At 42.0% G+C, this 22,726-nt stretch overlaps 2 protein-coding genes across 4 annotated transcripts in view; both read left to right on the top strand.

Annotated features, from left to right (window-relative positions):
* ccdc186 (coiled-coil domain-containing protein 186) overlaps positions 1-22,726 on the top strand; it is a 1,196,038-nt gene that overhangs the window by 239,746 nt on the left and 933,566 nt on the right. The gene's annotated exons all lie outside the window — the stretch shown is intronic.
* The window catches only part of LOC112220381 (contactin-4-like), a 118,280-nt gene that overhangs the window by 61,860 nt on the left and 33,694 nt on the right, over positions 1-22,726 (top strand). For both annotated transcript variants that reach the window (XM_024382256.2, XM_024382264.2), the window contains exons 2-7: positions 9,430-9,572; positions 16,498-16,624; positions 16,797-16,966; positions 18,129-18,224; positions 20,685-20,888; positions 21,532-21,634. In XM_024382256.2, the coding sequence (XP_024238024.1) occupies positions 9,518-9,572; positions 16,498-16,624; positions 16,797-16,966; positions 18,129-18,224; positions 20,685-20,888; positions 21,532-21,634 (755 nt within the window). In that variant the 5' untranslated portion in view covers positions 9,430-9,517. The remainder of the gene's footprint in view (positions 1-9,429; positions 9,573-16,497; positions 16,625-16,796; positions 16,967-18,128; positions 18,225-20,684; positions 20,889-21,531; positions 21,635-22,726) is intronic.

Below are 22,726 nucleotides of genomic sequence, written 5' to 3'. Positions count from 1 at the left end.
CCTCCTGTAAGAGCTATTTCCTATCTGGTTAGCTGGTGAATGGGGCTGCAGCTCCCTTGCCGGCAAATACATCACTTGTATAAGAAGTGATCAATTGGAGAGGAAAGGGCTGATACAACACCGTTGAATATTTCGGGGCCTGTAATTTGATTCAATGAATTATTCATGGGTGGCCCTGTAATGAATGTAAAAAGAGTTTCCCTATCATTCATAATCTCCGGGGCTGCAGTAATGTGACTCCCTTGCTTTGGGCACTTAGTGTCGTTTCCAAAGGCCTGCTGCTGGATACCTGAGTATGTAAGGAAGGGGTGGAACTAGAGACATTTTTTGGAATGCTGAAAGAGAGGCTTCAAATGTTAACACCTTATATACAATGACTGAGGATTATAGAAAATATAGGAAAAACCCTGTGCTCAGGGTGAGGATTTTTGATAAAGAATAGAATAAGATGTTGGATATGATAAGGGCATGTCTGAATAGATGGATATCTGAGTTTATCTGGCTGGTTTGCTATTATACAATCTGCTACTGAGACAAGGCTGTGTTCCATTTCACATCGTTAACATACTGTAAAACCAGCACAGATCACAAAGACTAGCAACAATTCACCAGGTAATTATTTTAATTTGATATGGGTGGCAGGTAGCCTAGCGGTTAAGAGCGCCGGGCCGGTAACCGAAAGGTCGCTGCTTCAAAATCCTTAACCAAATAGGTGAAAAATCTGTTGATATGCCTTTGAGCAAAGCACTTAACTCTAATTGCTCCTGTAAGCCACTCTGGATAAGAGCGTCTGCTAACTGACTAAAATGTCAAACGTAGCTGTCGATGAGAAAGTGTCAAGACTAAAAGTTCAATCTAGGAAATCATACTCTCCTTGAAACTTTCCATTGTGCTAAAGATATGCCTATGTGTGCTCATTATCACCTAATTTGAGTCATTGAGTAAGATGCAGTAGGCTACAACATGTGCAAGAAAACATGCTGTGAAAAATGGCGTGTGTCGTAAGCAACTCACTGGAAACAATGGCATGAACCCGATTACCTGCATTTGACTTGCGCTGTCAACCCTTAAAATAGAACGCCATTAGTCTAGAGAAGCATAACACCACACTCCAACACTCCTCTTAGCTCAACGGGGAGCAAAATATATGATTGGTTAAGGGTGGTGTTATATTGCACCCAACAGGGAACAGCATACCATATCCATTCACTATTGGAACAAGAGTGGCAGGATTATGCATAGTAATCAGTAATAAAGAATTGCCTTATATTGTTCCCCTCATTACTCTCTATTGGACACAGCCATTCAGATAGAATGAGATGTTCAATATCACTGCTGTTGCTTATATTTATTGGGCTTTTTCCTGTTAGAAATATAATTCTCTCTCTGGAGAACAACCGTTCATCATAATGATGAAGTAGTAAAAGTTGTCTTAACTTATCTTTTCTTATTATTATTGAGTCTTGGTTCTTTTCACTGAATATGAAATTGCCTAGCAAACAAACACGGACACTAGTTTTGTATGAAATACAGTTCTTAAATAATATGAATTCTCACGAGTTGGATTACATTTAGCCATTTCAACAGCAACTTGCTCAGTGATCCTTTCTAAGACACTTGTTGTGAAATTGCTAGTAGTTTGCTCCTCTGCCTATTTTCTGATGTTGCGCTGTAGAGTATGCAGAGTGCTTTTTATTAAGGCTGCTGCAAGCGGGGCTCTATCCACCTGCAGAAACGATCTGTCTTTTTGTGTTAGCTTTGCTGGTGTCTGTCATGCTGGAAACCAAATTACAATGAGTAAATGGCCTCTGTATTGCAAACACAGGAATTCAGGTCATTGTGATTGGTGTGTGTGTGTGTGTTTGTGTGTGTATCACAACAATGCCTCTTAGAAATGGTGACCCTATGAAGTAGCTAACACTTTAAAAAAACAGTTTTATAGCGTTATACGACGACACAACATTGTAGAAAAGTTAAAAGCAGTGAATTTATTGGCCAGTATTTAACTTTTTAATATTTAGCACTGTATATTCTTACCAAGTTTATTATTATTTTATTCTTATCAAGTCTTGAGTCAATAATGCATATTTCCAGGCAAAATACAGAAATTCTGTATGACATCCAGTCATCCTTTTTCTTCAGGAATTCAAGGACAATCCTTGAATCCTGCCGTGGTGGACTGTTGCCGTCACTGGTGCCATAATTGTGCAGAGCCTTGAAGAAGGAATGTTCTCTGTGATCAGGGCTGTACACTGTGTTACAGACAGCAGCAAGGCACTCCCTCTCTCTCTCTCTCTCTCTCTCTCTCTCTCTCTCTCTCTCTCTCTCTCTCTCTCTCTCTCTCTCTCACCAAAGGAAGAGGCTGATTGTGTCTCAGCTCCTGGGGAAGTATAGAGCTCTCTCCAGTTACTCTACGAGTATTCAATCAGTGGGAAACATGGTTGTCAGTGGAGCTGGTGATTTATTGCTTAGTGTAAATGAGTGCGACTTTGGGTGTTTTTTTTTCAGGTACAGGAGCTGTGGCTACTGTAATCCCATTGTTCTATGTGATGTGTCTACTGTACAGTGTGTGGGCATGCATGTTTGCGCGTTTATACACACTTTACATTTAGAGATATTGGGCTGTGAATTTTCAACATACAGCAACTGGCGCTGTCCATGGTGCTGATCTGTGTTAGTTACATTATTGGTGATGGCACTTATCGTCTTATCACTGTGTCTGCCTAATCAGAATCTTACTATGTTCTTCCTCTTATACCACACTGTCGGGAGAAGCTCTCTTCACCTCCATGACAACAACCAATTTTTCAGATAACAGGATCATTATTTACTTTACTTACCATTTTGCGCCGCGGCTTTTCATAACCCATAAAAGTCTTGTTTTATTTGTATTTATTGGATAGTGATTTAAGCATATGAGTGAATTACTGGGTGACTGTAAGTTCAGAGTGTAAAGATTAATCTGTGGGTTAATTTGAGATCCATCTATTTATATGAACGATTTCTCTTTAGAGCTATCTTCACTCTGTCCTTCACTCTTCGTTGCCTGTTGACTCTGTGAACTCACTGTAGTGTTCCTTTGAATACTAAAATCAAGATGGGATGTATGTAGGTTTTACTCGTCCATTTTCTCCTCTCCTCTAGCTAGCAACATGTTCACCCATTAGTTGGTGGATGTTGATTGACATCTAGCCACCATAGTGCTGCCTAGCTTCCCCTCCCCCATGCCTGGATATGGGTCGACAGTAACCTGAGATCAAGGAGATTACAGGAATGTTTTGGAAAGGTGAGCTATGATATGATTAGGATATAAATGGAAGTGGATGGACAAGATTTAAATCAGTCTCTACCACCGGTATAATATTTCATAGCAATAATTAAGGTCTGTCCATTGCAACACTGTAGATTCTTAGGTTCCCTTTCCCCCTTCCTCTCCCCTCCTTGACGTTGCAGTTTCACAGAGAAATGGTGTAGTCCAGCCTGGTCTAGATGCTCTATGCCATGATTAACCCTAACAAAATTAGGCTTTTGAAACCCAGGCTGTGTGATTCTGTATACTGGTCTTATTAAAAGGGGTACGCTCGAAAAACATGACTTAATTACCTCTGGCTAGGCTGCTGATGTACATTTTCAGTGGTCACGTGTTTATCTCAGTACTCAGGAACTAATGAAGTGGAACACTGCTCACCAGAGTTCAACTGCATCCTCCTCTCAGTTCCACCTAGTTTACATATCCCACTAGGGGATGCTGCTCATCAGTAATGAACATTAAACCAGCCAATGCATCAGACTAGAATCCAGCCGTGTCGATACCCATACCTCATTGAATCATTTCTTTCCAGCTAGCTATCTTAATCTCGGAGGCCATTGAGGGAGAAGAGGCTCATTATCTATGCCATAGTGTTATTAGGGATTATCCCTGACAGATAGTTTCCCTTGCAGGCACCATTAACTCGGATTCATCCCACTTGGTATTTCCAACACCTGCGACCACCTTCCGCTGGGCACAATAATTATTACAGTTGTATATAAATTAATCATGGGGTTCATGAGCAATATTTTTTTTTGGGACTGTGGCCAAGAAACACATCCTCCCCAAATATTCCCAGGACCTAAGCATCATTAAAACAGAGCTGTGTTATCTGACAGGGGAACAGTGCCAGCTCTCTGTCGTACATTATGCTTACGGGACTCTGCATCTTGACACTGAGCAAAATCTTAGCAGCGATCCATGAGGCAAATGCATACAGTTCCATGAGTTTGACTTTGAGCGCCAGGGGGAGAGGACGTGCTACAGTGAGGAGACAAAAGAAAGTTGATCAGCTTGAAAATGAAACTGGACAGCTGACTAAAGCGAACATAAATTAGCATCGATCATCTGGCAGAGCAGGGACACTAATGACTTTAGGCTTCAGGGCCTTGTTAGACAACCTCAGCAATGGGCTGCAATGGTTCACCTTCCCTCACAATCCCACAAATCGCTATAATTCCTCAGTGAGCCTAGTCACAATAGGAATGGCTAGATTTAATGCCACTACTCCTCTACTACACAATTCATATCCATGTACAGTAACACGTTTGGCTGGATCCTAAAGTGCTTTACTGTGTGTTTGGGTTTAAATCAACTCATCCATTAACATGTGCACCACCTGTCTGGGTGATGCAGAGAAAAGAGCACCAGAATAATCACTACTTGATGCAGCAGTCCTTGGAGTTGGAAAATGTGAGGAGTCATTCCAGCCCGTTCTAAACTGAGGGATGATTGGATGGCCAAAATATTATGATCATGGATTTAGTCATGATACAGTATTTAAGGCCCTGACTCTACATCATTACAGTAGGATATACTGTACTTGGAACAAAAGGAAGAGTGACCCCTCTTGGCCAATGTACATCACTACTGTCAGTGAATTTGTTGCACCTTATCTCACTCAGACGGTTTTTGGCAAGCTTGTCTGAATTTAGATCACATTGATTGTGAATGACTCACCACAGTAACTGGCATGCATAATTTATTGATTACAAATAGGCGTTTTGGGTAGTTGGCTGGCAAATATTCCTGGCAGGTTCAGAGTTAAACATTTCACACAAACATAATATAACATAAAATTGTACATATACTCCCACCAAAGACTGGAGATTGATGGTATTGCACACTGATGGTATTGCAATGGATAGGGGGGAAAGTCAGTACATTTAGTTCAAATGAATCAAATGTGAGTTCCTTCTATTGTTAGATGTATACTGTTTCAGAGTCAGTTTTTCTACATGAGACAGATACATGATCCCTGTAACTCGAAGGGAAGTCATCATCAACCAAATGTCCTGTTATTGACTTAAAGTATTCCTCCATAGTTGATTGAGACCAACGGCAAGACTGTGGGCAGAATGACAAACAACAAAGCAGGAGGTTAAACAATGGAAACCAAATCAATGGAGATGGCTGAAAAGTCTCCCTGAATAGAAGATAAAGAACCTAATAAATCTCATCTAATTTAATCTCTCTTCTCATCCCTTCTGAGATCTGCTCAACGTGAGCAAGACAAAGAAGTTGATAGTGAATTACAGGAAAAGGACTGCGGAGCACGCCCCCATTCATATCAACGGGGCTGTAGTTGAGCGGGTTGAGTGCTACAAGTTCCTTGGTGTCCACATCACTAAGGACCCATCATTGTCCAAACACACCACCAAAGTTGTGAAGAGGGCTCGACAATGCCTATTCCCCCTCGGGAGGCTGAAATGATTTGGCATGGGACCTCAGATCCTCAAAAGGTTTTACAGCTGTACCATCGAGAGCATCCTGACGGATTGCATCACTGCCTGGTATGGCAACTGCTAGGCATCCGACCGCAAGGCACTACAGAGGGTAGTGCGTACAGCCCAGTACATCACTGGGGCCGAGCTTCCTTCCATCCATCACCTCTATACCAGGTGGTGTCAGAGGATGACCCTAAAAATTGTCAAAGACTCCAGCTACCCTAGTCATAGACTTTTCTCTCTGCTACCGCATGGCAAGCAGTATCAAGTCTGGGAGCAAAAGGCTCCTTAACAGCTTCTACCCCCAAGCCAAAAGATTGCTGAACAGTTAGTCAAATGGCCATCCGGACTATTTGCATTGACCACCTTATTTTATTACTATTTATATAATTTTTTTGCACAGGCACGATGTACACGCACTGGAATCTAACCGCACACTCACACATACTACACTGACACTCCAACACACACACACACACATATACAAACAAACACGCATGGACACACACACACAAAACACACATGCATATTGACTCCACACACACACACACATACACTACATGACCAAAAGTATGTATACACCTGCTTCTTCCACACCGAGCTTGACAAACTGTTGCCACAAAGATTTCTGTATGGCCCTTGCTTTTTTCACAGGGGCATTGTTATGATGAAAAAGGAAGGGGCCTTCCCCAAACTGTTGCCACAAAGTTGGAAGCACAAAATCATCAATGTCATTGTATGCTGTAGCGTTAAGATTTCCCTTCACTGGAACTAAGGGGCCTAGCCCGAACCATGAAAACCAGCCACAGACCATTATTCCTCATCCACCAAACTTTACAGTTGGCACTATACATTGGGGCAGGTAGCGTTCTCCTGGCATCCGCCAAACCAATATTTGTCTGTCAGACTGCCAGATGGTAAAGTGTGATTCATCACTCCAGAGGACACGTTTCCACTGCCCCAGAGCGGTGAGCTCTACACCACTCCAGCCGGCGCTTGGCATTGCGCATGGTGATCTTAGGCTTGTGTGCGCCTTCTCGGCCATGGAAACCCATTTCTTGAAGCTCCAGATTTAACATTTATTGTGCTGACGTTTCTTCCGGAGGCAGTTTGGAACTCAATAGTGAGTGTTGCAGCCTAGGACAGATGATTGTTATGAGTAATGCGCTTCAGCACTCGGCGGTCCCGTTCTGTGAGCTTGTGTGGCCTACCACTTTGCATGGTTGCTCCTTGACGTTTCCACTTCACAATAACAGCACTTACAGTTGACCGGGGCAGCTCTAGCAGGGCAGAATTTTTACAAACTGACTTGTTGGAAAGGTGTCATCATATTACGGTGCCACGTTCAATGTCACTGAGCTCTTCAGTAAGGCCATTCTACTGCCAATGTTTGTCTATGGAGATTGCATGGCTGTGTGCTTGATTTTATACACCTGTCAGCAATGGGCGTGGCTGAAATAGCAAAATCCACTAATTTGAAGGGGTGCCCACATATTTTTAAATATATAGTGTACAGTCACATTCCTTCACACTCTTCACATATGCTGCTGCTACTTTTTGTTTATAATCTACTAGTCTAGTCTCTTTACCCCTACCTACATGTCCATATTACCTCAAATATGTAACTTTCAAAATACAGAAATCCTACCTGTATGATGCTGCGTTTTGCATCATATGGTGATGATTTCTGTATGATTTCTGTACTTGTAACAATGGTCTTGTAGTAAGCATTTAACGGTAAGGTATACCTGTTGTATTCAGCGCACGTCACAAATAAAATGTGATTTGATTATATTATATATTATTTCTGAAATGTATTGCACCAAATCACATTTTATTGGTCGCATAAACATATTTAGCAAATATGCTCCGAGCTCCAACAGTCCAGTAATATCTAACTAAAATAACTAATTTACGATTCATTGGAAATTGTTTGACTACAGATAGCAAAACTGTAGTTCAATGCTATGATACTCCCCCACTTAACATATTGCTTGCCTAGTTGGGCCTAAGCTTGCTGTACAAAATGAAAACCCATTCAGTCTGTCTACAAACAGGCTCTCAAAGTGCTTGATAGAAAGCCCAATAGCCATCATCACTGTTAAATCTTCAGAGCCACGAGCTTCTGAGTTGGGAAAATCTTGTGCAATACACTGACGAATGTCTTGTATTCAAGATCCTAAATGGCCTGCCATCCCCTCCACTTACTACTTTTGTTAACCCAAACCCATGGTAGCAGATCGACAAGGTCCGCCGTGAGAGGTGAGTGTATAGTTTCCTTAAGGAAAAGCAGGCAATCTTCTTTCTCTGTTAGAGCTTCCCATGTCACACTGCCATCAGACACACACAACTGCACCACCTATCACATATTCACAAAAAACATAAATACATGGCCAAAGGCCAATCAGATTTGTGAACCTAGCTGTGTATTGCAGCTCTCCATGTTGTCTGTTGTCTGTAGCTTGTGAGGTGTGGAAACAAAGTGTTTCTTTTCTGTATTTTGTTTTGTTGCTTTATGTGTTATGTTGCTCTGTCTGCGTGCTACGTGTTGCTTGTCCTATGTTGCTCTGTCTGCGTGCTACGTGTTGCTTGTCCTATGTTGCTCTGTCTGCGTGCTACGTGTTGCTTGTCCTATGTTGCTCTGTCTGCGTGCTACGTGTTGCTTGTCCTATGTTGCTCTTCTTGTGCTCACTGCTCATTGTTTCTCTGCATTGTTATTGTTATTGTAATTGTTTTTAATAACCTGCCCAGGGACTGCGATTGAAAATTAGCCGGCTGGCTAAAACCGGCAATTTTACTGAAATGTTGATTAATGTGCACTGTTCTTATAAAAATAAACTCAATCTCAATATTACAATAACAATATTCATTCAAACGTCTCCCATTCATACATCTCCCATTAGGCCTATTAATACTCTGGTAAATAAATACCTGATACCGGCACAATATAATGCCTATTGTTATTGATACCTGACCCTCTGTCTGGAACTGCTGATCAGAGCCTGTAAATGTAATGTGTAGAGCAGCAAGAATTTGCTTTTAGAATTCACAGCAGTAACAGTTCCCTCATGATTCATAGAGGATATCGTCTCTGTCTGTGTCCGCTCTGTTTTGAAGTGGATTGAATGCCTTTCCACTATGTGGATTGCTCTCTCTAGTTCTCTCAATAGAGGGCTGTTTAATTTAATATGTCTCACCACGCTGTCTTATTCCCTGCCCTTTAAAAGCCTCACATCGAACCTCCCCAGCACATCCTTTTCACTGATATATGGGGAGAGAAATGCATGCAGATCTGTATATGCTTCACATTATTTTCAGTGTAAATGTGTTGAACCAACAATAGTTTGAGAGAAATCTAAACATTGCCTTTGGCAGGGGGGCTGTGCTGCTCATCGGTTGCTGCTGTAAGCCTTGAATCTTTTTTCTCGCTCCCTTGACTTGTGCTCCGGGGAGATATTGTAGCAGCAGAATGTATACACCAAATATCATCTCCCATGGATAAGCTGCTAGCTGCCCCTCAGGCACAGGGTCTTGGCTCTGCTTATTAGATGAATGAATTGTTAATGGCTCACTGATTTTCCTCAAGTTCCAGTTGCGTTTTTCAACAGGCTCAGTGTATATTGCAAAAGGATTGTTGCCGCATTGCCCATTTCATCTTTTCTCCTTCCACAGCTAAAAGGAGCAGAGTTTACACAGGAAATATTCTACTCACTGGCAATTGGATGGGAGAAAAGAAAATCTTTGACCTTGGAAATTGAAGATGTTGTTGCCATGGGAACTGTTAATCCTTCTGTCACTCAAGGTCTGCCTTGCTGGTAAGATGGCCCCCAAGTCGCCGTTGATACCACACCTGATCTGCACACTCATCTCTTACATGTCTGTGTTATCCTTTCCTTATCTCTTCAAAAAGTATCATGCCATTCTCACCCAGGATGCATGCTGTTAGAGATTTACCACTGGTATTATTATTGTGTGTGGATGTATGTATGTGTATATATGTCTATATATATATATTATTTTTTCACCTTTATTTAACCAGGTAGGCTAGTTGAGAACAAGTTCTCATTTACAACTGCGACCTGGCCAAGATAAAGCATAGCAGTGTGAACAGACAACACAGAGTTACACATGGAGTAAACAATTAACAAGTCAATAACACAGTAGAAAAAAAAGGGTCTATAAAAAGAGTCTATATACATTGTGTGCAAAATGCATGAGGAGGTAGGCGAATAATTACTGGTAGATACTTTTGCAGATACTGGTGTGCAAAAGAGCAGAAAAGTAAATAAATATAAACAGTATGGGGATGAGGTAGGTAAATTGGGTGGGCTATTTACCGATAGACTATGTACAGCTGCAGCGATCGGTTAGCTGCTCAGATAGCAGATGTTTGAAGTTGGTGAGGGAGATAAAAGTCTCCAACTTCAGCGATTCATATCATTTTCCCTAACCCTAACAACACTCCCCTAATTGGAGTAACTAATGGACAACAACACTTAGGCTTCTACTTCCAGCTTATACATACTATATATATATTTTACAGACACAGTATTTTATTTTATTTATTTATTTCACCTTTATTTAACCAGGTAGGCAAGTTGAGAACAAGTTCTCATTTACAATTGTGACCTGGCCAAGATAAAGCAAAGCAGTTCGACACAGAGTTACACATGGAGTAAAACAAACATACAGTCAACAATACAGTATAAACAAGTCTATATACGATGTGAGCAAATGAGGTGATAATAAGGGAGGTAAAGCCAAAAAAAGGCTATGGTGGCAAAGTAAATACAATATAGCAAGTAAAACACTGGAATGGTAGATTTGCAATGGAAGAATGTGCAAAGTAGAAATAAAAATAATGGGGTGCAAAGGAGCAAAATAAATTAATTAATTAAATACAGTAGGGAAAACTAAATTATAGGTGGGCTATATACCGGTGCAGTAATCTGTGAGCTGCTCTGACAGTTGGTGCTTAAAACTAGTGAGGGAGATAAGTGTTTCCAGTTTCAGAGATGTTTGTAGTTCGTTCCAGTCATTGGCAGCAGAGAACTGGAAGGAGAGGCAGCCAAAGAAAGAATTGGTTTTGGGGGTGACTAGAGAGATATACCTGCTGGGGGGTGTGCTACAGGTGGGAGATGCTATGGTGACCAGCGAGCTGAGATAAGGGGGGACTTTACCTAGCAGGGTCTTGTAGATGACATGGAGCCAGTGGGTTTGGCGACGAGTATGAAGCGAAGGCCAGCCAACGAGAGCGTACAAGTCGCAATGGTGGGTAGTATATGGGGCTTTGGTGACAAAACGGATTGCACGGTGATAGACTGCATCCAATTTGTTGAGTAGGGTATTGGAGGCTATTTTGTAAATGACATCGCCAAAGTCGAGGATTGGTAGGATGGTCAGTTTTACAAGGGTATGTTTGGCAGCATGAGTGAAGGATGCTTTGTTGCGAAATAGGAAGCCAAGTCTAGATTTAACTTTGGATTGGAGATGTTTGATATGGGTCTGGAAGGAGAGTTTACAGTCTAACCAGACACCTAAGTATGTGTAGTTGTTCACGTATTCTAAGTCAGAGCCGTCCAGAGTAGTGATGTTGAACAGGCGGGTAGGTGCAGGTAGCGATCGGTTGAAGAGCATGCATTTAGTTTTACTTGTATTTAAGAGCAATTGGAGGCCATGGAAGGAGAGTTGTATGGCATTGAAGCTTGCCTGGAGGGTTGTTAACACGGTGTCCAAAGAAGGGCCAGAAGTATACAGAATGGTGTCGTCTGCGTTGAGGTGGATCAGAGACTCACCAGCAGCAAGAGCGACCTCAGTGATGTATACAGAGAAGAGAGTCGGTCCAAGAATTGAACCCTGTGGCACCCCCATAGAGACTGCCAGAGGTCCGGACAGCAGACCCTCCGATTTGACACACTGAACTCTATCAGAGAAGTACTTGGTGAACCAGGCGAGGCAATCATTTGAGAAACCAAGGCGGTCGAGTCTGCCGATGAGGATGTGGTGATTGACAGAGTCGAAAGCCTTGGCCAGATCAATGAATCCGGCTGCACAGTAATGTTTCTTATCGATGGCGGTTAAGATATCGTTTAGGACCTTGAGCATGGCTGAGGTGCACCCATGACCAGCTCTGAAACCAGATTGCATAGCAGAGAAGGTATGGTGAGATTCGAAATGGTCGGTAATCTGTTTGTTGACTTGGCTTTCGAAGATCTTAGAAAGGCATGGTAGGATAGATATAGGTCTGTAGCAGTTTGGGTCAAGAGTGTCCCCCCCTTTGAAGAGGGGGATGACCGCAGCTGCTTTCCAATCTTTGGGAATCTCAGACGACACGAAAGAGAGGTTGAACAGGCTAGTAATAGGGGTGGCAACAATTTCGGCAGATGATTTTTGAAAGAAAGGGTCCAGATTGTCTAGCCCGGCTGATTTGTAGGGGTCCAGATTTTGCAGCTCTTTCAGAACATCAGCTGAACGGATTTGGGACAAGGAGAAATGGGGAAGACTTGGGCGAGTTGCTCTGGGGGGTGCAGTGCTGTTGACCGGGGTAGGAGTAGCCAGGTGGAAAGCATGGCCAGCCGTAGAAAAATGCTTATTGAAATTCTCAATTATGGTGCATTTATCAGTGGTGACAGTGTTTCCTGTCTTCAGTGCAGTGGGCAGCTGGGAGGAGGTGTTCTTATTCTCCATGGACTTTACAGTGTCTGTACAGTATATATTACATTAGTTATCTTAGGTTTGTTTTTAGTCCAATCCCTCAACCCCTCTCATCTATCTCTGAAGACCGCCCCGTTTTGATTTCCATTTCCACATATTTTTTCTACTGTGCTGTTGTGTTTCACAAAAGTTGTGAACCTTTCTATTCTCAAAGTTTCTACAGATTGTAAATTAAACATAAACATTTTTGCTAATAGTATTGTTATATAATTGATCGATTGACTGACTTTTTAAATCACTCAGTAGTGCTATTTGCAGAGTTAGCTCAAGGTAAATTCTTCAGCCATTCCTGAACCTGCGACCAAAAACAAGCTAGTGAAGGACAGTACCAAAACGAATGATCTAATGATTCTGTCTCTTCGCAGCAAAATCTGCAGAGCTGGGATGGTTGTTGCCTCCATATATATAACATTCTATTGGTTGCAAGATTTTTGTATAATTTAAATGTAAATTTTTTGAATCCGGCGTTGTTTTAGGTGTCAGTTCATGAACCATGTGCCATGGAATCGGTACATCAAAAATCTCTTCCCAACTGTTATGCAATCTGTATGGCACAGCTGTCAATTTTTTAGTCCTTAAATCAAACTGGTATATCTTTTTTATTTATCACAATTTTCTTTAACCAATTTTGGCCTTTAATACACGGCCGACAGACAAGTTCCTTACTTTCTCCCCCTTCCACTTGCCCCTTCCATTTTTTGCGGTAATGCTGCAATTAGCTAGTTGTAATTTTGGATAGAGCAGATATTTCCATATATTTTTGTTAGCTGCATGTGTGACAACTCCACCAGTCTTTTTTATGATATCATTTGAAAAGATTATACCGTTTCTAAACATTGGTTAAAAAATGTTTTTTTTTAAATCGTGTGTCACTTGAAGTGAAAGTTGTAGAGTTTGTGATTAACTCACAATGGTTTCTATGCTGCTAATCTATGTTGTATTTCTCATTCTTCATGTCATATGTCTCACTTCTTACTGGTACTGTATCTCCTTGTACAATGGGATTAACACTTCCTTATCCTTCTATATCTCGCCCTCTGCCACAACACTCAACACACAACTAACTGTAAGGTCCCAATTGCTAACCTGAATTCCTATTCCCTACACCTGAGTGACCTGGTAAAGGCAGAGCTCTGGAGTTTCAATAGAGCCGAGTATCTCCCACACAGTTATGTCATAATACTGTTAGCGTATTATGAACTATCTACAGAAATAGGAGGCGTTTGAAGTTGACAGGCATTTCTGACAGATATAAATGGAAGTCAAGCCGAATGTTTACAAGTCATCAGACAAATGTATTTACATTTATACAGTGTATGGAGCAGGTGGCCATTGTGTTGTTTCCTATTCTTCCATCTCCATTTATTTAGCATTTTGTCTTAAGTCAGCACTTTCTCAGGGACACCTATGGATCTAGGCAGCCTGGAAAGGGAAACAGAGAATGAGGAGGAGGTAACAGAATGAGGAGAGGGGAAGAAAATGAGGAGGGGGTGACGGAATGTGGAGGAGGGGGTGACAGAATGAGGAGGTGGGGGTGACGGAATATGGAGGAGGGGGTGACAGAATGAGGATGAGGGGGTGACGGAATGAGGAGGAGTGGGTGACGGAATGAGGAGGAGGGGGTAACGGAATGAGGAGGAGGGGATGACGGAATGAGGAGGAGGGGATGACGGAATGAGGAGGAGGGGGTGACAGAATGTGGAGGAGGGGATGACGGAATGAGGAGGAGGGGATGACGGAATGAGGAGGAGGGAGTAACGGAATGAGGAGGAGGGGATGACGTAATGAGGAGGAGGGGGTAACGGAATGAGGAGGAGGGGATGACGGAATGAGGAGGAGGGGATGACGGAATGAGGAGGAGGGGGTGACGGAATGTGAAGAAGTCAAAGTTTATGTATTTTACCCATCATTGAGCTTGCATTTACATACAGGCATGTATAATTTATATTCAGTGTGCATGTTTAGTTTGAGGAGGGTGACTGCAAGCCAGGGTGACTTCTCTCAAACTTACATGAAGCTTTTCCCAGGTCGAATAGTCCAGCTATAAAAGGTTCATTAATTTATTTCATTTAAAGCACATCGGGAAATGAAGCACCTCCCTTCGAGGCTGGTAAAAAAAAGGAGGCCTTCACCTTAGGCGATGCTTCTCCCCCAAACTCTCATTAGGGTGATGATGCGGGAGGGACTACATCTCTTTGTCCTAGTCGTCAAGGTTAGAGACCATATGAAATAAAAATAAAAAAACAGGTGATTTTCAAAGGGGACATAAGAAAATGTGACTGTAGCTGTGAAAAGCCACCAGGATAGTGTACCCTACTGTATGTCTCAACACCAGGATAGTGTACCCTACTGTATGTCTCAACACCAGGATAGTGTACCCTACTGTATGTCTCAACACCAGGATAGTGTACCCTACTCTATGTCTCAACACCAGGATAGTGTACCCTACTGTATGTCTCAACACCAGGATAGTGTATCCTACTGTATGTCTCAACCCCGGGATAGTGTCCCCTACTGTATGTCTCAACACCGGGATAGTGTCCCCTACTGTATGTCTCAACACCGGATAGTGTCCCCTACTGTATGTCTCAACACCGGATAGTGTACCCTACTGTATGTCTCTACACCAGGATACTGTAGCCTACTGTATGTCTCTACACCAGGATACTGTACCATACTGTATGTCTCAACATCATGGATACTGTACCATACTGTATGTCAACACCAGAATACTGTAGCCTACTGTATGTCTCTACACCGGGATACTGTAGCCTACTGTATGTCTCAACACCAGGATACTGTAGCCTACTGTATGTCTCTACACCAGGATACTGTACCATACTGTATGTCTCAACATCATGGATACTGTACCATACTGTATGTCTCTACACCAGGATACTGTAGCCTACTGTATGTCTCAACACCGGATAGTGTACCCTACTGTATGTCTCTACACCAGGATACTGTAGCCTACTGTATGTCTCTACACCAGGATACTGTACCATACTGTATGTCTCAACATCATGGATACTGTACCATACTGTATGTCAACACCAGAATACTGTAGCCTACTGTATGTCTCTACACCGGGATACTGTAGCCTACTGTATGTCTCTACACCAGGATACTGTAGCCTACTGTGTGTCTACACTAGGATACTGTAGTCTACTGTATGTCTCTACACAAGGATACTGTAGTCTACTGTATGTCTCTACACTGTGTGTGTCTACACCAGGATCCTGCAGCCTACTGTATGTCTCTACACCAGGATACTGTAGCCTACTGTATGTCTCTACACCAGGACACTGTAGCCTACTGTGTGTCTACACCAGGATACTGTAGCCTACTGTATGTCTCTACACCAGGATACTGTAGCCTACTGTATGTCTCTACACCAGGACACTGTAGCCTACTGTATGTCTCTACACCAGGATACTGTAGCCTACTGTATGTCTACACCAGGATACTGTAGCCTACTGTATGAATAGTGAAGATTGTTAGTTCTGTTGGAAGGGACTTTAACCATTGTGGGAATGATAGCTACATTTCAGTGGAGTTAATTAGATTAACATGGGGTAATTACTCTGTTGAATTGTTGTGTTGGCTACAGCTTACCAAAACAACAGACCTGACTGAGCTGCCATGCGTGCCATGGGTATGCCAACAACAGACTGCACGTTGGTTAGAATTCAAATGGAAAGAAGGAAAACACTAGGATATGTCAGTGTGTTCTGTAAACTGAAGAGTCATAATATGCATGCAGAGCTACAGGGTGTAGAGAATGTAATCAGTTAATTGGCCTCTTGTGTCAGTGTAGTATTTGTCCTCGCTCATGTCAACACTGTGGGCTATTCTTGTTGCCTAAGACTACTCTATGTATAATGAAACGATTTGGCACATAATTGGGTTTAGGTTCATACAACTTATCATTTGGCCTCAGTAATTCTCCTCGGGAATTGCTTTTACCATTCAGGCATAGTTGTCAACAGCAAGGTAAAACTAAAACAGTTGTGCTCTTTCACTCAGAGAGAAACCCTCGCCATGGACCCGTCTTCAGTCAAGAACCAAGTGACAGCATTTTCCCCTTGAGGTTTGAGGACAACAAGGTGTTCATCAATTGTAAAGCAAAGGGGAACCCAGCCCCATATTATAAGTAGGTGTTTGTCCCTTTAACGTTTCATACCTTTCCTCTTTTTCCCCTCTATCTTCAACTGAGAAGACTGTTTTATCCTTTTGGTGTATATTGTCTCCATTTTCTAAACTCCATCAGTTATATAGAAACATGATAGTGATGAATAATTGTGTTTGTGTGTGTTGCTCTACAGATGGAAGGTTGATGGGAGAGAGATTGACATGGATTTGAACTATAACCTGGTTGAAGGAAACCTGTTGATCAATAACCCTCATGCAACACATCATGGGGGGGTTTACCAGTGTATCGCTACCAATACCTTTGGAACCATCATCAGCAGGGAGGCCAAGGTGCAGTTTGCATGTGAGTACATCTAGTCCTCTATCTAATACAAACAACAATTCAAGTGAATTTAGACCACTACTCCTTCTTAGACACATTCTGTTTCTCATCGAATGAAGGTGCGATATGCTGTGATTTGACATACAACTGAGTACAGCATAAGCGAATCATTCAGGTTACGAACACAAAAAGTGTTTTTTCTCTCATTCTGTGGTGTAATTTGAAAAGAGACATTATTGGGGGTAATTGCCATGTTGACATGCACTAAGCCTGCAGCTCCATGAGTGATTAGTGTAAGTCTGAATCGTAGGTTGGTTTTAACACTGGCTTAATGTTACACCCTGAGGAGCACATCGTCTGGAGCATTTCAACAACGGAAGCCTACTTTTCTCTTCCTCTCACTCAAATGCACTGTTGAAATTCACTCCCTCTATAGCTTGTGAAAAGATAGATAATTTTAGACTAAAGTTATCCTAAAAATCCATCAACATATTCACATCTCCGGAGATGATACTAAGACTAACCCAGTAATAAAAGTCCCCCGAGATGATCTTCCTTGCTGATTGCTTGTTTATCGTTGTCCCATCCTTAATTGGTAGGCCTGGTTGGCTGTTCATGTGTCAGTAGAACATTGATTTATATTGTTTCACTTTACAATGCAGGTTTACTGCCAGTCTTAGCTAATTAACCAATCTAACCCATTACATTAGGGAAATTATAACCAATCTCAGGTGGTAGGGGGTTGTTATATTCATGCAGGTAGGGGGTTCATACTTGATCTTTTCATTTAAATGGTGATAAGCCTTGGATGAGATGAGTTATGACTTTATTATTTGTGATATTTGCCTGTCCCCTCTTGGGATGTGGATGATATTTTCAAAGGTTTGTGGTCCCTAGTGCTGTTTGTTTTTCCTTATAAGGCAGCAGCATTTAATGAAAAGTGAAAGTGATCTGTAAATCCAGTTTAGAGGAAGGTATTTACGCATTTACGCCTCTCCCTGTTCACACGTCTCTGTTGGTATCAGCAGGGAACTAAAGTGGATGAGGTATAATAAAAGTGCATAGAGAGGAAAATGGTCTTCAATATGAAAATGTCCTCCAGAATATCACTGCACTAATAGAGGCTGTTCTACTATAGAAGTCTGAAACTAATAAAAGCCCTTTTGTCTTTGCCTCCTCACAGATCTACAGAATTTCAGCAGAAAGCCCAGGAACACAGTGTCAGTGAGAGAAGGCCAGGCTGTGGTGCTACTGTGTGGCCCTCCACCCCATAATGGAGGTACTATAATGCTTTGTATCCTCAAAGCTCACAGACTCTATGCTGCTTCACTCTTAGTCACACCCTGCACATCTTATTGTTCCCTACTGTCATACCCACTATCTGTCCCTGACACTGTTAAATGTTTTTGTTCTCATGCCTACTATTTCTTCTCACTACTCTTAGTCTTTCAGTCTTTTCATATCCTGTTTCCTCTCTCTTCCTCTCCTGTGGGACTGGCTATTATTATCATTTCTACTGGACTGTAGCAGCACCACTCCTCTAGGTGAACGCTCCCCAAACTCATACCTTCACATCCATAGTTCATACCCTCACACGTCATGGCCTCAAGCTGACTTTCCCCCATGTGAGCCGCGACCATGCTGTCATCTGTAAAGCCTCCGGTGCTCCACTTCCTAGCGGCAGGTTTTTTCAGTGTAGCCTGGGTATACGTGGGTAATAAAGGCTCCTGGTGGCTGGTGTGTCTGGGGAGGGGGGCGTTATCCCGTGGCACAGCTGTGAGTCTGCTCCGTGTCTGTGTGGTGCTGATTAGCAGACTCTCAACTCTGTTTCTAAATGAATCAATGGCCACAAGGGATTCGAACTGTACCGTTTTGCAATTTGCCCTCCTTTTCCCAAAATGCCTTCATCTCTTTATTTGACATTTTCAAGCTTTTTTTTCCAGATAGACCATTGTCACACATTTTATTGGATTTTGTTACACAGTGCTGCTGTCTTCAGGTGGATTTGAAAGGAAGTCCCGTGTGGCTCAGTTGGTTGAGAATGGTGCTTGCAATGCCAGGGTTCTGTGTTCAGTTCCCACTGGGGGCCAGTATGGAAATGTATGCACTCCTTGCTGTAAGTTGCTTTCGATCAGAGTGTTTGCTAAAAGAATCAACGCTTCAATTGGAAAACAATGACTGTGGATTTTAGATTGATGGATTCTGGGTACTTACTCCTAAACTTGGGATAGGGTTAATTATCAGGTATCCTATTGAAATATTGAGTGCTTAGGTTTAGAGGGTCTACACCAGAGGTTAATGGTTATCTGTAGGAGGAAGGTATATAGTCCGTGCAGAGAAAGCCATCACATGTGGCAGGCATTGATAAGAGGAGTGAGCACTTTGGGGTAGAGGTCAGATGAAGTGAGGAAGAACAGATATCACTCAGGTTCTGTCTAGCAACAGAGATGCATCTGCTTGGGAGGAAGGGTGAAATATCATTGTCTAATGCAGCTGTATTGATCCTCTGGGAAGAATAAACTTGGTTAATCTTTCATAGTGTCCGTAGAGTTTTCACTCTGAGAATTAGAACCTAACAACATCCAAGCAAACATGTTTTTTTGTTTTCTGCCATAAGTTGCTGTAATGTCAAACCAAATGAATGCAAGTTAATGCTTGTACAGAAATACATTTACCTGTAAACATAGAAAGATTACATGTCATTTGATGCAACTTTGATCAATCAGTGTTATGTGGTCTAAAACGGTCTGTGTTCAGTATTATGTGGTCTATAATGGTCTATGTTCAGAGTTAAATTCTGTCCGAGAACATAAGATTATGTGCCTGCGAGTCATCTATTGTTGTGAGACCACAACCCGTTAGCAGAACCACTGATGATCTGAATTCACTGTTTCCCAGAAGGAAGCAATGGTATGTTTTACTGTCCAGTCAAAAGACTGACTGCAGGATGTAATGTGTTTCTGATCACAGAGTGGCTTTAATACCCCAGTCCATCCTACTCTCCCTGGTCCCCCACACCTCTAATAACAAGCTCTTAATTTCACATTAATTTCTTCAGATCCCGCTGCTACATGCCCCCTCTCCTCCTCTCTCTCTCTCTCGCTCTGTCTCCGTCTCTGTCTCTCTCTGTCTGTCTGTCTCTCCCTCTGACTTGGTCGCTGTCTCGTCATCTCTCTTTCTCTCGTTCATCTCTCTCATCTTTCTTTCTTTCTTTCTCTCTCTCTCTCTCTCTCTCTCTCTCTCTCTCTCTCTCTCTCGATATTGTTTTTGAACTTACTCCTCTGTTTGATCTGCACAAGCCTGTGGCACTGACCCTTAATACTGACCCTTAATATGTGAGGCTAACTGAACATGTAATTCAATAGCGTATCCAAATCTCTGCTTACTCTCTGGGATGCTTAGAGATGTGAAAAGGGCAAGGTTCAGCCATGTTAAGCATAACAATTTGAATGATGCATTATTGAATTATTAACTGTTTGCATATATCTGGTATGGGAATATCTGGCACCTCACACTAAGTGCAATGTTTCATTGATATTATCATTTGAAAACTGTACTCAGCTACTGTGTCTCCACCTTTTTTATAGCTACAGTACAGGTACACAAATGTAACCTGATCTCTTGTCTATTCTTAGTTTCACCACACTGGCAGATTTTGGAATGTCATTGGAACATGTATCTCTTCCTTTGTCAATACCAACGATCCTATGCGGTTACTGTCTGTGCTCTTCCTCTGTAGAGATCAAATACTCATGGGTTTTCAACGGACGCCCAAGTTTCCTGCTGCTGGATAAACGTCGCTTCGTCTCCCAGAGGACTGGCAACCTGTACATCGCCAAAGTGGAGGCCTCCGATGTGGGGAACTACACGTGTGTGGTGAGGAACATGATGACCAACGCCACCGTTTACAGCTCGCCCACCCCTGTGGAGCTGCGCAGGGACGGTAAGCATGCTCCACTGGCTCCTGCTCATCCTGCACGCTGAACTTGCCTGTGCCGTTGCGGGGAGTGAAAGCTAAGGAGATAAAATCAGTCATCTGTTTGTTTTTCTGCTGCTCAGGAGTGGGTTGTGCAGTATTCACACTCTACAGAGCTGTGGGTCTGAAACGCTCTCTCTCTCTGCATGAAAAGAAACATTTAAACATTTACATATGCAGAGTGCAGCCACACACACACACACACACACACACATACACACATACACACACACACACACACATACACACACACACATACATACATACATACATACATACATACATACATACATACATACATACATACATACATACATACATACATACATACATACATACATACATACATACATACATGCTGCACAGGGAGATTCACCTCAACCTCATTACTGCTGATTATACAGTGTGTGCCACTTAAGATTTGAGCTGGAGCAGAGATGTTATCCAAAGTCATACAACCCCTGAACAAAGTATTGCTCTAAAGCATATCAACATGCAGGCTTGCCCTCTACCATCCTGTCCTGTGCCACAGGTCTTGCATTTAATTAGAATTATAGAACACCATGTTCACTTGGTTTGAATGAATTTGATTTTCTTTCACCTCACACAGCTGTAATGGCAGAGTATGAGCCAAAGATCGAAGTTCAGTTCCCAGAAAGTCTTCATGTTACCAAAGGATCATCAGTGAAACTGGAATGCTTCGCCTTAGGAAAGTAAGTCTTAACTGGGATCATTATCTAGAACACTATAGCAGCATCACGTAGTCTGCATATGCAATGAAATATTCTGAGATTGTACTCTGTTAGTCATGGCCAGAGATGGCACACTTATCCCATGGCACACACCACTGTTAGATACTGTTGTTAGTGAAAGTATACACACCCCTTGCACAGTCGTCACATTTTTCTGCCTTAAAATTACATCTAAAAATGTATTGTTTTCCCTATTGATCTACACAACCTGCTCCACATTTTCAAAGTGAATGAAAAATTAGGGAAACATTTAGACATTACTAAGAAATACAAAATGAGGATGTCTTGATTGCGCATTTCTTCACACCCCAGACTTAATTCTTGGTGGAAACACCTTTGGCAGCCATTACAGCTGTGAATAATTTTGAATAAGATTACCAACCTGGCACAACTTATCCATTGTTCTTGTCAAAATTGCTCAAGCTCAGTAAATTTGGTTGGATCATTGATGAACAGCAATATTTGAAACTTGTCAGTGATTTCTTAAGCAGATATAAGTCAGGACAGTGACTGGACCATTCAGGAACACTCAACGCCTCTTAGATAGCCATTCTGGTGTGTTTTTGGCATTACAATTTGTGTAATTGTCCCACAGAAAAATACAACTCTATCCAAGGGTTAGGTTTTCAAAAGACTGTGGCAGGTTTTCCTCAACAGTTTTACCAGGGCTTTGCTGCTAGCATATTTATTTTGATCCTAACATACTCCCCAGTCCCTGCTGGTGACAGGGAGCATCATGTGTTGAGTGTTTCTGAGTGGTCTAGTCTATGAGTTAAATCTGCTTGAAAATCAGAGACACAATTTGAATATTGCTGTCTATCAATGATTCCCAACCAAATGTACTGAACATGAGCCATTTTTACAAAAACAATGGACATGCAGTATATTCCCCTAAGAGTTGCGAAAGTAGAATATTATTTCAAATGATCCACAGCTGCCAAAGGTGCCTCCACCAAGTATTAACTCTGGGGTGTGAAGACATCAAGTCATTTCAATGTTTTAAATTATTATTAATTTGGAAAATGTTATATCTTTCTTTCACTTTGAAAATGT

This window comes from Oncorhynchus tshawytscha, linkage group LG25 (assembly GCF_018296145.1).
Source record: "Oncorhynchus tshawytscha isolate Ot180627B linkage group LG25, Otsh_v2.0, whole genome shotgun sequence".
Lineage (NCBI taxonomy): Eukaryota > Metazoa > Chordata > Actinopteri > Salmoniformes > Salmonidae > Oncorhynchus > Oncorhynchus tshawytscha.
Note: the sequence above shows the minus strand (reverse complement) of the source record. Positions and strands in the feature narration are given on the sequence as shown.